The sequence below is a fragment of the Vidua macroura genome, chromosome 7 (genome assembly GCF_024509145.1).
Source record: "Vidua macroura isolate BioBank_ID:100142 chromosome 7, ASM2450914v1, whole genome shotgun sequence".
NCBI lineage: Eukaryota > Metazoa > Chordata > Aves > Passeriformes > Viduidae > Vidua > Vidua macroura.
In genome coordinates, this window is record NC_071577.1 from 2,787,443 (window position 1) to 2,803,603 (window position 16,161).

The following is a 16,161-nucleotide window of genomic DNA, read 5'->3' on the forward strand; positions in this document are numbered from 1 at the left end:
ATTTTTGAGGGAGGACTCGCTCCCCTCTTGCTGGGGTTGTAGGAGATGCAGTGTAGGTGTGATGTGGTTTGGGAAGCTGCTTACCGTGCTCAGCAGGAGACCACCCAGCTCAGAGCTTTTAATAAAAGAAGCAGGAGGTTTGAGACTAGAAGCTGCCAGGGAATAAAATTAAGTTGTTCTCTTTGTTCATTCATACAGGTGTTTTTTCCTTAGGAAGACAAATTTAAAATGAGTTGAAAAACAGCATTCAGAGAATCACAGAATCCCAGACTGGTTTGGGTTGGAAGGGACCTTCAAGCTCATCCAGTGCCACCCTCCTGCCATGGGCAGGGACACCTTCCACTCTCCCAGGTTGCTCCAAGCCCTGTCCAGGCTGGCCTTGGACATTTCCAGGGATCCAGGGGCAGCCACAGCTGCTCTGGGCACCCTGTGCCAGGACCTCACCAGCCCCCAGCCAAAAATTTCATCCATCCCTGCCCTCTGGCAGTGGGAAGCCATTCCCCATGTCCTGTCTCTCCATCCCTTGTCCCCAGTCTCTCTCCAGCTCTGGAAGGGGCTCAGAGGTCTTTCTGGAGCCTTCTCCTCTCCAGGTGAACACACCCAGCTCTCCCAGCCTGGCTCCAGAGCAGAGGGGCTCCAAATGGCTTTGGCACCCTCTGGACTTGTTCCAGGAGCTTCACATCCTTCTTAAGCTGGGGGTTCCAGAGCTGAAGGCAGTTCTGCAGGTGGGCTCTCACCAGAGCAGGGTAGAGATGCAGAATCCCAGTGAGATTCCTTGTGAGAAATATCTAAAACTCTTTACAGCCATACCTGCATTTAACCTGTTGTGTGGTGTTAAAACTCACCCTCAAGCTGATCCCTGCATGGCTCTGGCTCTGTTTGAGGAGCAGCACCTGGCTGGTTCTGCTGAAGGAAAATGCCACAGGCTGGGCAGATTTTCAGCAGAAGCAGCACTGAGTTTTTGTGCCATGTCTAAAAGGCCACCTGGTGTCATAAATGCCAAGAGAAAGCTCACTTTGAGGAGAGCCATCCATGATGTGGGGAATCCTTGTCATGCTGGCATGGGGAATGTAGGGAACATCTGCCCTCATCCTTTAGCATTTGGGTAGCAGGCTTCTGGGTTTTAACGTGTTCAGTTCTTCTGGTGGGTCTTGGGGAGAAAAAAATGGAAAATGTCTGTTTTTAAAGAGAAATCTTAGCCCAGGTGTGTGTTTTGGTGTATGCATCCAGGAAGGGCAACCCCTGCCTGCTCTGCCAGAATAAAAAGGTGTTGTGCCATTTCTCTGTGATGTCCAGGGCTTTGAATGGGTTGAGGTTACTTGAATTTCTCTGGGAAACTGCCTGTGTTTGACGCTCTCTTAAAAGCCTTTTTTTTAATTTTATTTTAACATGCATCTTCATTGTATTGAATGGAGAACAAGTAGAGTCCTGGTCCTAACGCAGCTGATACTTGAGTGTATCCATTATTTGGAAGTAAAGCCCTTCCAGAGGGGGCTACAGTAAGCTGTGGGCTACTTGCCCATTTGGATGGGCTTCTCTTCCACCATGGTCTGGATTTCTACTCAAAACTGCAGCCTTTGAGCTATCTATGAGTTTTCAAAAGCTGTGGAATAGCATTCCTATTACAATTTGCTGTTTAACTGCTCCTTTTGCTGCTTTATTCTTGTCATGATGGAGGACATGGCGTTGCACATTTTGGGGCTTGTTGGACAGCTGGGAGTCCCTTGGCTGGTGACAGAAATGGACTCACTCTCCTGCTAGTAATAACCATTTATTTGCTGTTTGAAATACAGTGGGACAGGAAATTCCTCAGAATTTTATTTCATGTTCTCTTTTGGCAAAGGGTAATGGCCTTAGGCTGAGGGAGGGCAGGGTTGGATGGGATATTGGGCAGGAATTGTTCCCAGTGAGGGTGGGCAGGTCCTGGCACAGGGCAGCTGTGGCTGCCTCTGGATCCCTGGCAGTGTCCAAGGCCAGGTTGGATGGGGCTTGGAGCCACCTGGGACAGTGGAAGGTGTCCCTGCCCATGGCAGGGGGTGGGATGGGATGAGCTTTGGAACCCAAACCCTGCTGTGCCACCAGGTCATCAGCTGGCTTTATTCCTGCCATTGGAGAGCTCACCCCTTGGGAGGCTTCAGGGAAAACTCCAGAGGACCAGTGGGAATGCCCAGGTGTTTGTCTAACCCCTCCTTCACTGAGAATTCCTCAACTTCCCCATGCTGACCCAACCAGCTTCATTTTCTTTTTTTTTTCTCATGGGAAGTTTTTCATGTGTAATCTCAGGATGAGACTTTCTGGCTCCTGCTCCATCTCTTCCATGTTTAATTCTCTTCTCCAAAGTGTCATTTTCCCTTGAAGGAAGCTCAGAGTGAGATTAGAGCGAATCATGTGAGAAATCCGTGTGGGTGTGTCTCTGCAGAAGTGCAGCTGGGCTTCCTTCAACTCTGCTTTTTGTCCTGGGAATCTGCTGAGGGGAGAAGTTTCCTGTTCTGAAAGCAAGACTGATGGATCAAAGAGGTTCAGTTGCTGGGTAATGCCTGAAGCAAAGAGGCAGGTGAAATTCCATTCCCAGGAATCACACAATCCTGAAGTGATTTGGGTTGGAAGGAACTTAAAACATCATCCAGTCCCACCCCCTGTCATGGACAGGGACACCTTCCACTATCCCAGGTGGCTCCAAGCCCTGTCCAACCTGGCCTTGGACACTTCCAGGGATCCAGGAACAGCCACAGCTTCCCAAGCCTTTTTAGAAGAGCCATACATTTATTTTTGTTGTTTTCTGTTTTATTATTTATTTGGATGGGGTCTTTTTCAATGGAAACTCAAGTGGGTTTTGCTTATCCACTCCATGTAAGGAAACTGCAAGGAAAGGTTTCCCACAATTGTGTAAAGTTTGAAATGAGAAATAGTCCACACTGACTCCTTACATTCCATTATCTTTAATTTCACAAAAAGCTCTGGCTCCATCCAAGACACTCATTTGTTAGAGATGTCACTGATGAAACCAGCGAGGAGATAAAGTGGGATAATGGTTGAAGAGGAGGTGGAGAAACTGGAGTGTCTCCCTTTGGAGCTGCTCTGTCCTGCACAGGCTCATCTGTTGGAGACATCTCTGTTGGAGACGCCTGTGCCATCGAGGGTTTGGTGCTGGCCTTGAACTCTCCTTATTCTCATTAAGTAAATACCCCTGGATATTTATCCATGGGAGTTTATAATTTTCCAAGCTCTGATGTCCTGCTCTGAGGCAAGAGGGGTTGGAACGAGATCCATTCTAGCCCAAGCCATCTGGGATTCCTTGCAAACACTGGAAAATGTTTTCTGTCTTTTATGGATGTAGCTTGGTGGGTTTTCATTTTCTTCAAGTGAAGAGACATTTTTTAATGCTTTGAATCTAAGATGGAGACAGTAGGATAAGTGGTCTGCTCTTCAAGTTTTGGCTTCCTTATATTGTCATGAATAAAATTTCCGTGTAGGTTCCTAATAAATGCTGATGAGGTCTGTTCAGGGCAGGAATTGGGCTCAGGAAAGCTGGATATGTAGAAATCTAGAATCTCTGCACCCTTATTATGTCTCCAGGTCTCTGATAGTAATCAGGGAGAAGTTTCCTTGCAATGAATGAGTGAGTGACATTTAAAGCTCCATCTGTTGCCTGCGGAGTGCTGCCTCACGACGTGTTTCCATGGCTGATGGGATGATTAATTTCAGTTCCCATTCACAGAGCAGGAAATATTCCCTGAGCAGGGAGTGACTCCAGCCCTCACTGAGCTGCAGCGTGTGTGGAGCTCGTAGGAAACCTCGGCTGCTGTTTACTCCGAGCTTGTGCTCCCAGACAGGATCCAGGCTGCCTTTGCAGCCACCCACCTGGGCTGTCCCGAAATTCCTGGGGACTGCTGGGTTGCTGACCTGCCTTTGGTTCCAGCTGGGCTGTGATGCTCAAGCTTGTTGGCTAATTCCAGCCCAGAATATCCTCCCTGGGATTCTGGTCCTTGGAAATGGGACAACAGAGGTAAGAATTGAGTGAAACAGAAGTAACTCTTTCCTCCTGCTGTCCCACCCAGCAGGGGTTTGGAACCAGGTGATCTTTAAGGCTCCTTCCAACCCAGGCCATTCCATAAATCTGTGATAATTCTTTAATTTGGTGTGGATCCACGGAGGAGCAGGACTGTGCCCTCATCCTGCCCCCACATGATGCTTGGGATGTGCTCCAGAGGATGTTGGTGTCCTGCCGTGACCTGGTCCCACCACCTGCTCTTGGACAAGTTTGGGGTTCCTCTAGTCTAGCTTGGCACAATCCTTGTCTAGAGAATAAAAATTCAGAACTGAGTGAAGCTGGTAACGTGTTGATCCCCCCTCCGCCCGCTATTAATTTCTCCTCCTAGGTGGGATGGGTACTGTGCTGGAGATGGAACCAGCTCCGAGGGTGCTGTGCCACGGCTTCGTTCCGCTTCCCCACCAAATCCGCTGCTTTTATCCCGGCGCTGCAGTCAGATACTGCAGTAGCTCAGTGCTATTTATAGCTCTGATCTCACCGTCTCGCAGTGTTTTGGGGGGTTTTAGCAATTTGGGAAGCGGGAGCCCCGCTGGAAAGGATCCCTGGGTCAGCCAGGTGGCAGAGGGGATCCCAGTGGTGCTCCAGCCACTGCCGGGAGGGGGGATGGATTTAATTCACAAGAATCCAGTGATGCTCGACTGACACACATCTTCCTGCCAGAATAAACCACCTCAAGTGCTCCCTTGGCTGTGCTCAGAGTCAACAGTAACTGTTCACCTCCCTTTCCAGGCTGATTCTGAAGGAAAACTGGGGTGATGGGTTATAGGAACGGTGTTCCAAGGATTTGGAGACAGCGGCAGGCTCCCCACATGCCCAAGGCATTCCTGCCGGCAGCAACTTGGTGTTTAAATGTCTTTCAAAACACAGGGAATTATTTAAAAATCCAAAACTGCTGCTGGACGCCGAGGACAGCCCTGAGGAATAAAGTCAGGGAATAAATGCACAATTTCTTTGCTTTTCCCTGGGGATGAAAGAGCTGGAAATGATGCTGAGAGGGGGAGATCCAGGCACACACTTCCTCAGCATCCCGCTGGGTGCTTCAGTGGGATGGGGATTATCTGATGGCAGCAGCCAAGAGTTTGGGATCCTGAGCAGATTCTCTGGCTTTGTGTTTGCTTTTTGTGGGTGCCCAAAGGCTGACTGCTGCTCTTGGCAGAGCCTGGCCCGAGGGCAGGGCTGGCACAGCAGTAATTAAAAAGCAAACTCATTAGCTGGGAATAAAGCCCCAGCCTGGAAAGGATGGAAGAGAGGGAGAAGCTGAGTCCATGGGCTCTGGAAAGCCCTCGCTGGGGAGTGTCAACCACAGCCAGCCCCAGGAACATCTCATTCCTGGAGGGCAGTGATTTGGGAGGGCACTAGGCACTGGAGAGTCACTAGAAGAGGTTGGAATGCTCTTTTCTTGGAATTTTGGGAATCTCCCAGGCTTGCTGTATCATGGGTAGGTGGGATGTGTCCTCGAGTGGGAGCTGATTTCCTCCTCCAGCCTTGACCAGACTCTTATTCCCAGGGTTTTGCAGCAGGTTTGGGGAGGTTGATGGGATTTCTTTCCCTTCTCCAAAGGGAATTGTTGAGGAAAGAGGAGCTGGGAAGGAGCTGTTTGTGTTCAGTGGGACTCACTCTGTGCCAGAGGGAGGGAGAGCTCGGGGAAAGCATTTCCTGTACTTTCCCTTTGAAGGTGATGTTGGATTTCAAATGTGAGAGGCAGTTTTCTGTGCTGCTTAAATTTAAATTTAAAAAAATATATAAGATCAAGAAAAAAAAAAAAAAAGGAAAGGAAAGAGTAGTTTTGGCAGCAGCATTTGATATAAAAAACCTGCATTTTGATGTCTAGTGGAAAGTGTCCCTGCCCATGGCAGGGGCTGGGATGTGATGGTCTTTAAGGTCCCTTCCAACAAAATCCCTCTGTGATTCTGGGATTCTGTGAGTATTTTTTAAATGAACCTTAAGTAAAGGTTATGCTGAAACAAGGTTTGAATTTAAATATTCGTTTGGTGCATCTCATACCGAATTTTTGGTTTAACATTTTAATGTGTTTTCAGGACTCAAACCTGTATTTCCATCCTTTAAAGACCAGCATGAAAATGCTGTATCAAAGGGAAGAAAATTCAATTATTACTGTTAGTTTTATTGAAAAGTATATTCACAAGTTTAGTGTCACCTTCCCCTAATCCCTTCCAAAACACTTGGGACTTATGGAGAAGATATCTTCCATTTTGGAGTGTGGGAGAATCTACACATACAAACTCCCCTGATAGTGTCTTATGTGAAATGTAATGTCTTTATGTGAAATGTTTTTAATTTTTCCAGTGGAGCCAGGCTGGCAGAGCTGGAGGTGCTCACCTGGAGAGGAGAAGGCTCCAAGGGGATCTCAGAGCCCCTTGCAGGGCATAAAGGGCTCCAGGAGAGCTGGAGAGGGACTGGGGACAAGGCATGGAGGGACAGGACACAGGGAATGGCTTCCCACTGCCAGAGGGCAGGGATGGATGGGAGATTGGGAATTAGGAATTGTTCCCTGTGAGGATGGGCAGGCCCTGGCACAGGGTGCCCAGAGCAGCTGTGGCTGCCCCTGGATCCCTGGAAGTGTCCAAGGCCAGGCTGGACAGGGCTTGGAGCAGCCTGGGACAGTGGAAGGTGTTCCTGCTCGTGGCAGGGGTGGAATGGGATGACCTTTAAGGCTCCTTCCAAGCCAATCCCTCCTGTGATTCCATGATTCAATACTTTTGGTAGGAAGTTCACTTTGCTTTCATGTCAGAGATGGTCACTTCATTTCCTTGTGTTTTGGGTTGTTCCCCTCAGCATGTTATGGATGAGCTGCGAGATGTCAAATTCCCAATCTCCATCAGCAACCGAGGGGGACTGAAGTGCCTTAGGTCTTAATTAACGTGCAGCATGCAGGCAGGCTTTGATGTAAAGCCATGTTTTATTTATTTGGGAAGGGAAACACCAGAAGAATGGTTCTAACTTAATATAAAAATCATCCTAACATGACCATGGAATCAAAATCAGGCTAACTTGACCACAGGGAAAAAATAATTCCCTATATGCCAAGAGTGGGGAAAAAAAAAAATTAAAACTGATGGTTTTCTGTTCCTACAGGGAAGAAATAAAAGCAGGGAGAGACCGTGAGATAGTTTGTTATTCATAATCAGGATCTTGTCTAATTCATGGCTTTGGCATTTCTCATGCGAGCCCTGAATATCGTCTTTGTGCCTTGGCTCACGTCACGGCTCCGATTGTGCTCGTGCGTTCTTGAGGCAGGACCTAGAAAAGCAATTTTCGAGCGTCCCTTCAAACTCTCCTGGAACACAGGCGGGTTTTTGTTGTGGGGCTGTGTTCATTGAGCAGGGAGGGCTGGCTGGGGCTCAGCAGGGCTCTGTGGGTCAGCGGCTCCTGGCAGGGCAAAGAGGAGATTTTTGGAGCCTGAAATAGTCAAGAGTCAGGGATGACGCAGCCTCTGCCAGAGCCCTGAATGGGAATTGTGGTCCTCATCCTTGCAGCTGTGGGGGGATGATGAGTCCCATTGGATGGGAAATGGGGGACTGGTCAAGTTTTCTTAGGATTGTTTTCCAGCAGGGAATGGCAACTTAAGGCTCTTTTTTGGGGAGTAAAGTAGGAGGAATGGATGTCAAGGCACAATCACAAGTGGTAGGATGTTCCTTCTGCTGAAACTGGGTTGATTTTTGCATGCTTGGGAGGGTTGGGGGTGTTCAGCCTGGAGAAGAGAAGACTCCAAAGAGAGCTCAGAGCCCCTTCCAGTGCCTGAAGGGGTTCCAGGAGAGCTGGAGAGGGACTGGGGACAAGGCCTGGAGGGCCAGGACAAGGGGAATACATGGGATCCCAGGATGGTTTGGCTTGGAGGGACCTTAAAGCTCATCCAGTCCCGCTCCAGCCATGGGCAGGAACACCTTCCACTGTCCCACGTGGCTCCAAGCCCCATCCAGCCTGGCCATGGACACTTCCAGGGATCCAGGGGCAGCCACAGCTGCTCTGGGCACCCTGTGCCAGGGCCTGCCCACCCTCCCAGGGAACAATTCCTTCCCAATATCCCATCCATCCCTGCCCTCTGGCAGTGGAAGCCATTCCCTGTGTCCTGTCCCTCCATGCCTTGTCCCCAGTCCCTCTCCAGCTCTCCTGGAGCCCCTTTAGGCCCTGGAAGGGGCTCTGAGCTCTCCCAGAGACCTCAGACGCAGTGTTAAGGTGAGTTTGCATGGTTATCTCTGCGTCAGAGTGTGCTGCTCTGTTGCAAAAGCAGACGCCGCACTGCTCTCCCCAAAATCCCTGGCTGCGGCTCGGAAATCAGTCCATGGCAAGGAACCTTTGCTGTGGTCCTGCTGGGGAGAGAGGGGAGCTGAGAAAAGGCCCCAGGAAGGAAAACAATAGGGAAGCGGAGGGAAGAGCTTGTGGGTTGAAAAATAGCAACACTTCCAGTAATGTGACCTTTTGCTGAAAATGTTTCCATCAAGAAAAGAAAGTCTCCTCCTCCTCCTCCTCCCTGGCTGAGCCGGGTGCAGGCAGGGGTGACCATGCTCCTGGACCTCTGCTCCATGAGAGTGTTTGGGAAAAACCCTGTGAAAATTCTCTCCCTGGGATGGATAAAATTAATGTCCTGACAGAGGATATGGAGAAAAAAAACGCACCTTTATTTTCCAGTTTTGCTGAAGCTCAGTGTTTCTGAGGGATTAGCCTTTGTTATCCTCTAACTGATGTTCGTTCAAAGCTCTCAGCAGAGTTATTGAGGGATTGCCCCGGGGTTGGGGGGGGGGGGAAGAGAGAGAGAGAGAGAGAGAGAGAGAGAGAGAGAGAGAGAGAGAGAGAGAGCAAATGTTGCAAATGCAGAATACCTGTGAAAGACAAAACTGTCACTCAGGTGGAATTTAGAAGGTTTTTAGTCATTCATGGGGTGGCAGTAATGTTTTTTTTTAGGAGAAACAAGCTGTGTTCAGTTATTGCAAAGGGGTTGTGGCTTGCCGCTGCCAGAGGGCAGTGATGGATGGGATATTGGGAAGGAATTGTTCCCTGGAAGGTTGGGGAGGGGCTGGCACAGGGTGCCCAGAGCAGCTGGGGCTTGCCCTGGATCCCTGGAAGTGTCCCAGGACAGGTTGGATGGGGCTTGGAGCAGCCTGGGACAATGGAAGGTGTCCCTGCCCATGGCAGGGGTGGCACTGGATGGGCTTTGAGGTTCCTCTCAAGCCAAACCAGTTTGGGGTTTATTATAGAACAAATTGTGGTTTTTGCATGAGTTGCTTAAAGGGAGTCTCATGTTCCTGACCACGGCAGTACATCAGTTCATCCATCACAAGTCAGGATTAATCCTTTCTGTGAAGTCTCAGATTACTCTTTATCCTCCTTATTTCCAGTGGTGCTGGTTGAGTGGAACAGAGTTCTGTGTGTGTGTTTGGAAGGCACGGATGGGTCACACATGATGCTCTTTGCTTGTAGCAGACACACGGGTTTGTGGGAGGTGGTGCCTGGTGGAAAACTTGTTGATCCCTGAGTTCCTGTAGTCCTTGGTTACCCCTAAGGGAACGGTGTGAATTTCATGCTGCTGCTCTTGATTCAGACCACGGTTCCTCCATCCTTTGCTGGATGAGGCCCACGCTCACCCTGCTCTTGCGTTCTCCCCCGCAGTTGACGTGAGCACAGCCCTGCCCTTGCAAGTGGCGCCGAGCTCAGTGCCCATGGACCTGCGGCTGGACCACCAGTTCTCCATGCCGGTGACGGAGCCCACGCTGCGGGAGCAGCAGCTGCAGCAGGAGCTGCTGGCCCTCAAGCAGAAGCAGCAGATCCAGAGGCAGATCCTGATTGCGGAGTTCCAGCGGCAGCACGAGCAGCTCTCTCGGCAGCATGAGGCGCAGCTGCACGAGCACATCAAGGTAAGGGTGGCCGGGGACAAGGGGATTGTGGAATTGTTGAGGTTGGAAAAGGATTCCAGGATCATCCATTCCAACCATCAACCCAGCAGCACCACCACAGTCCCCAGGTGCTGCATCCCACACAACTTCTGAACGATTCCAGGTGTGGTGAGTCTACCACTGCCCTGGGGAACCTGTTCCAACGCCTGGCCACCGTTGCAGGGAAGATATTTTCCCTGATCTCCAATATAAACTTTCCCTGGCATGGCTCGAGGCTCTTTCCCCTTGTCCTGTCCCTTGCTCTTCACCCTCCTCTCAGGGTGCCAGAAGGTCCCCCCTGAGCCTCCTTTTCTCCAGGCTGAGCCCCTTTCCCAGCTCCCTCAGCCTCTCCTGGGGCTGCAGCCCCTTCCCAGCTCCGTTCCCTGCCCTGGACACGGAAAATGCCTCAATGGATTTGACCCTAGCAGGAGGTTACCTGCTACTGTGGTCACACATTTTAGGAGTAGTGGCACGGGAACTTCTCATTGGATATTTGCCATCAGCACAAGCTGCAGACTGAGTGTGGGACGGTGGTGGGACTGTGGGAGCAGGGAATGCAGGGGCAGTGCCTGCAGGTGGGTCTGGACACGCTCAGATTTTTCAGAGTTAGACACCAGGCAGGTGCTGTGCCCTGCATGGGACAGGAGGAAACACCCAGCAGGGTCAGTGGGCAGTCCAGTCTGGAAGATGGCTGTTGCAAGTGAAAGCATGAGACATTATATAAATATTTCCCAGTGCTGGACTATTGCTATGGCAACGTAAGCTTTCCGAATTGGTAATAGGCTCCTTTTTTCAAAGGGGGATTAGTGCTGCACATGGTAAATAGCCTTAATGTAATATTAAAAAGCAACCTCGATTCAACCTTATATAACTTTCATTTCAACACAAAATGCATGTCAGAGTGGGAAAGATGGGATTAAAAGTTAATGGGGTGTTATTTACAGACTTCTCAGTACAGAGAGGAGCTGGGCTTTGTGAGAAGTGTCCCTGTTTGAAGGTGGATTAATAGCAAACGCCCCTGTCCCTTGGGGAGTCCTCTGTGCTGTGGCCAGGGTAGAGGTGAGGAGGTGCCTGGGTGTGAATATATTGATACATGGATGCACAATGTGTGCATCTCTGGGCGTGTGTATGGAACGTTTACATATTCCCACGTTTCTGTGGTTGCACATTTGCCCGTGGCTGGCACAAGCACTTGGGGTGGGGGAAGGATGGGGAATTCCTGTAACAAATATTTCCATTATTCCCTTGTAATTGTCCATGCCTGTAGTTATTTCTCTATGAAAAATCAGGCAGGCTCGTTCCCATTTAATGGCCAAGCTCAAAGCACTGGTGATAGGAATGTATTTGCTCTCATTTGTGTCAAAGCTTTGACTGACTCTGCTCAAAATCTATGTAAGGAGGAAGCTGAGCTCTAATTTTGAGACACCACAGTGTATCCAGCCCGTTAGGTAATGAAGTTCTTGACTTGTGTGTAAGCTTGGCTAGATGAGAGCCTTAAAATAAGGATGGTATAATCCTGTACCAAAGGGTGGCCTGCAAGGTAATCTCTGAGAGTAGTAAGTGTGTCAGTGGGACCAGAGTTGCTTTAAAGATCTAACAGCACCTCATTGAAAAAAGCCCTGTGATGCCTCACAAAGAGAATAACCCCCCCACACTACCCCAGTGTGTGACTGTGGTGCATTTTCTCTGGGAAAACATCCTGCTTGTCTCTGTGTCCCATAGTCAGCCCACATTTAGGTGACTCTTAGAACTGGCAACTGTGTTAAGTCCAGTGGCTGTGAGTGCAGGGAAGCGATTATTTTGCCCAGAAAATTAAAATATATAACTTTAAATTTGGACTTGGAGCTGCCCAGCTCATGAAGAAAGCAGGGTGGGGATGTTAAAGCAAATAAAACTCATTTATCTTCTGCAAGTGAAGCACTGGAGCTATGCAGTTTGATATAGAAGAAGTCCTGAGTGAAGATGCAGAGCTCTTTTTGGAGAAATTTATTTAATTTTTTTTTTAAATCCCATGTGCACACAGGCATGAGCACCCCATGGCAGGGGTTGGGAGTGGGATGAGCTTTGAGGTCCATCCCAACCCAAAACATTCTGTGATTCTGTGATAATGTTAAACCCAGAATTGCTTTGGAAACTGCTTCAGTGAAGGGGAAGAATTTTTGCATTTTACTCTGTTCTGTGTATGTGGTACTGCCTAGAATTGATTACTTTGGCTTTTTCCCCTACAGCCTGGCATCCACCTTTAATCAATGAGTGCAAAGCATTTATTTCATAAAATCCCTGAGAGCTTTGGGTTGGCAGGGACTGTAAGGATCATCTAATTCCAACCCCGTGCCATGTGCAGGGACACCTTCCACTATCCCAGGCTGCTCCAACCCCCATCCAACCTAGCCTGGGACACTTCCAGGGATCCAGGGGCAGCCACAGCTGCTCTGGGCACCCTGTGCCAGGGCCTGCCCACCCTCACAGGGAACAATTCCTAATTCCCAATCTCCCATCCATCCCTGCCCTCTGGCAGTGGGAAGCCATTCCCTGTGTGCTGTCCCTCCATGCCTTGTCCCCAGTCCCTCTCCAGCTCTCCTGGCCCCCTTTAGGCCCTGCAAGGGGCTCTGAGCTCTCCCTGGAGCCTTCTCTTCTCCAGGTGAGCACCCTCAGCTCTCCCAGCTGGTGAACCTTTCAAACAGCTCCTTTGTTTCCAGTGTTGACTCCTTTGCTAGTACAGGAGAAGTCATGGTTTGGGGTTGTTCTATTTCTTTTATTGCTGTGGTTTTGGTGGGAACAGAGGAACTGGTCTGACTTGAGAGGAACTAAATAGGGGTGAACCCCCTCCATCCCATCCTCCAAACAAAGCAGGAGTGTGAGGAACACTTCAGTGAGTGAAGTTTGGCCTGGAACATGCTGGCACGATTGCCTGTTTTTCTATCCCAGCAGATAACTTTTTCCTATTGAGAGCTGAAGTTTTGGCTTTGTCCAGAGCTTGGAATTGCTTCCATCAGCTCAGTTTTAATCAACTGACCTAGTGCAGGAGGAGAAGGCGATGACTGCCTGAACATGTGATCCTTTCCCCAGCATGTCCCAATCCTTGCTTTTATAGACATTATGTTTTGGCCTTCACATAAAAGTGCCAGATTCCCCAAGATGGTGCAAGGTGGAGAGAGCCAGGAAATGAGTGAAACCGTATTTGTGGAAGGGCTCTATAATGGACACAGAGCTCGGCACAGGGGAGGAGTGGGAGGATAAGGAGAAAACACAGGCATGGAGAGAGAGATAGGAGAAGGGGAAATGGCTTTGAACTGAAAGAGAGTAAGTTTAGATTAGGTATTAGGAAGAAATTAGTGATGAGGCACAGGGCTTGGAGCAAACTGCTCTAGTGGGAGATGTCCCTGCCCATAGCAGGGGGTTGGAATGGGCTGAGCCTTAAGGTCCCTCCCAACCCAAAGCGTTTGGTGGCGATTCTGTGAAAACCCTGACGTGTTTGGGGAAAATAAGCCGAGCCTTGTATGGAGCAGGGCAGGCTATTTCTTTCACAGCTCCAGAGCAGCTCTGCAGATTGCCCAGGCCTGGCTCCGGAAAGCACCGAGGGAGAGGCCGGAGGCACCGGTGGCTGCTCCTGCTCCTCTCTCCAGTAGCCACTCACCTTCAGCCAGGTGGATTTTCCACTCCTCTGTGCATTCACCAGATGTGGGACAGTATTTCTGGCCTTCAAATCTGCATTTCTGAACAAAACCAAGGATGGAATAAGAGTCCTGGCTCTCAAGTGAGATGGTGGAAAGCCTCTCCACAGGTCCCGCTGTGAGCTTTGCCCGACCTTTAGTCGTGGAGGAACAGGCAGGGAATTTTTTCCTTTGTGAGTCACTCATTCCCAGCCAAGATCAGCTGGAAGTTACCAAAAGCTTTTCCGTTTGCCCTTCTGGTCAAGGGCTGGCTGGAAGAGGTGCAGGATGGGCGCTTTGGCAGGGCCAGAGGCACCTCAGGTGCTGTGAGCTCAGCAAGGAAGGAAGGACGTCGTGGGGAATGTGGTTCATCTGCTCTGTCCGAGCTTGGAGCAGGCTCTTCCCAGCTCTGGCTGTTTTACAGCCACAGCCAGGAACTTCTCGGGGATGCTGACGCACGTCAGTGGCGGGATAACAGCACAGGGAGGCAGCTGAGCCTCCCAGCTCCTCGTGGGCCTGAAATCCTCACCTGCAGATGTGCAATCCCATTCCGAGTTTTCCCACCATCTGAGAAAGGACTGTGTGCATCCGTAGCACAGGGAGTGCTGGGCTGTGCATGCAACATAGACAGGATGGGCAGGGAAGCAGCAGCAGGGAAAGGAGCTTTATGAGGGTGTTTGCTGTGCAGTGATCCTGAAATTGTTCTTTTTCCCTTGACCAAATGAATTCCTATGTTGAGTGAGGGATAATAGCATATCCAAGGGATCAGCCTCTTGTTCAGATACATGGTGTGAAACTCCTGGGCCATTCCTTTGGTTTCAGGGAGTGAAAATCTTGCAGGAAATCTTCCAGACAGATTTTGCTGTACTGTAAAGAAATGTAATTCTTTCCCAAAGATGTCTAGACTTGATAGTTGTCATGCTGATGCTGAGGGGAGAAACTGCTCCTTGCTTTCATGTGGAGCCACCTGTCCATGGAATGGCAGGTTTGCCTGCAGGATACCCCTGGAGCTGCTCAAGGCCAGGCTGGATGGGGCTGTGGTGGAAGGTGTCCCTGCCCATGGCAGGGAGTGGAACTGGATGATCTTTAAGGTACCTCCCAACCCAACCCAACCCAACCCATTCCATCATTCCATAGTAGCTCATTGGGCCCAAATCTCATCGTCCTTTAGTGGGGCTGCTCTCAGCATAGTTCTGACAGTGCCCAGTCCTTCTCTTTGGTGGCCTCTCCATGCTGATTCCATGTTGATTTCTGCTCAGCAGAAAAAGCTGGGCATGTTTCAGTTCTGCTGCTGGGGTTGGTGTAATCTGCTGATCCCCTGTGGCACCTTCCCCATTCCCCCAGAGACACTGCCGGCAGCACCGCGGCTCCTGCAAAACACCTGCTTCCCTTGGGCTCTGGAAGGGCCAACTTCCATCCACCCCCTGATATCCCAGCTCCCATTCCTGGGCCTGTCTGCTCCGTGCTCTCTTCCTGCAGCAGCCGGCATGGAGGGGCTCCCTCTGCTCGTTTTTGTGCCACTCTTCCGCGGCACACCCGTTCCTCACAGCCCAGGTCCCTTTCAAGAGGAGCTTGAAAAGCTCAGAGATACCAGGTGTCCGCCTCTGTCTGGATTCTGGGATGACAGGATTATTCATCTTAGAAAGCTGCAGCTGGGTACAGTCAGTGGTAAAAGACCAGACTGAACATTTTGTGCCTCGTTACTACTCAAACACCTTGGAGCTCGTGCTATTTCCAGACGGCTTCTTGTTCTTTCTCAGTGACCTTGCCTCGCTTTTCTGGCACACCGAGCCCACTCCAAAACTTACACCTTAGATCCTTCAAAACTTAACTTCTGATGGAAGCAACCCTGGGGAAAACTTTTGGAAGATCAGAGCGTTTGCTCCCTTTGAAGGGGGTGGGTGGTGACTTTTCCTCAGCCTCAAAGTCAGGAACTTTTGTGAGAGCAGTGAGGACAAACCTGCACATGGAGGGGTTGGTTCTGTCAACAAATCCATGGAGCAGCTTGGACAACTTTTACCCCATCTCTTGGTTGAAGGAGTCCTGCATCAGGCTGGGATAATTCAGGCATCTTCCTGCCATCCAAGCACTGCTGGTGGTGTCAGGAGTGAAGCTGGAATGCTCATCCAGGGAAATTTGTCTGCTCTGGGCCTCACAGAGCTACTGGAAATTGGTAGAAGAAGCATTTCCTTTTGGTTTCTTCTGGGGTGGGCCATGGTTGGTTGGCTGGAAGGAGCACAATGGGAACTCCAGATGTTTCTGGAATAAAATACGTGTGGGGCACCGTGGTTATTTTTTGTCAGTTTATATGTTCAGAGTAAATGGCAGCAGACGGGATATTTTGGCAGTTCCCACACCTAAATGTTCAACTCCAATTTTATCTTCATTTTGAACTTAGAAAATAATTGGAAGTAATCAAAGAGAACACAGAGAATCAGGGCAGGAATAAAAAAATACCTCACTGGATCCTGTTGTTATGCCAGGAATATTTACCTGTTAATGTACAGGTAAATATTCCTGGCATAACAGGTTAATGTACACCTGGTGTACAGGTGAATGTACACCA

The 16,161-nt window shown here is 49.8% G+C and overlaps 1 protein-coding gene across 8 annotated transcripts in view; it reads left to right on the forward strand.

Annotated features, from left to right (window-relative positions):
* Positions 1-16,161, forward strand: part of HDAC4 (histone deacetylase 4) — a 174,675-nt gene that overhangs the window by 83,842 nt on the left and 74,672 nt on the right. For all 8 annotated transcript variants that reach the window (XM_053982146.1, XM_053982152.1, XM_053982150.1 and 5 more), the window contains one exon: positions 9,680-9,924. In XM_053982146.1, the coding sequence (XP_053838121.1) occupies positions 9,680-9,924 (245 nt within the window). The remainder of the gene's footprint in view (positions 1-9,679; positions 9,925-16,161) is intronic.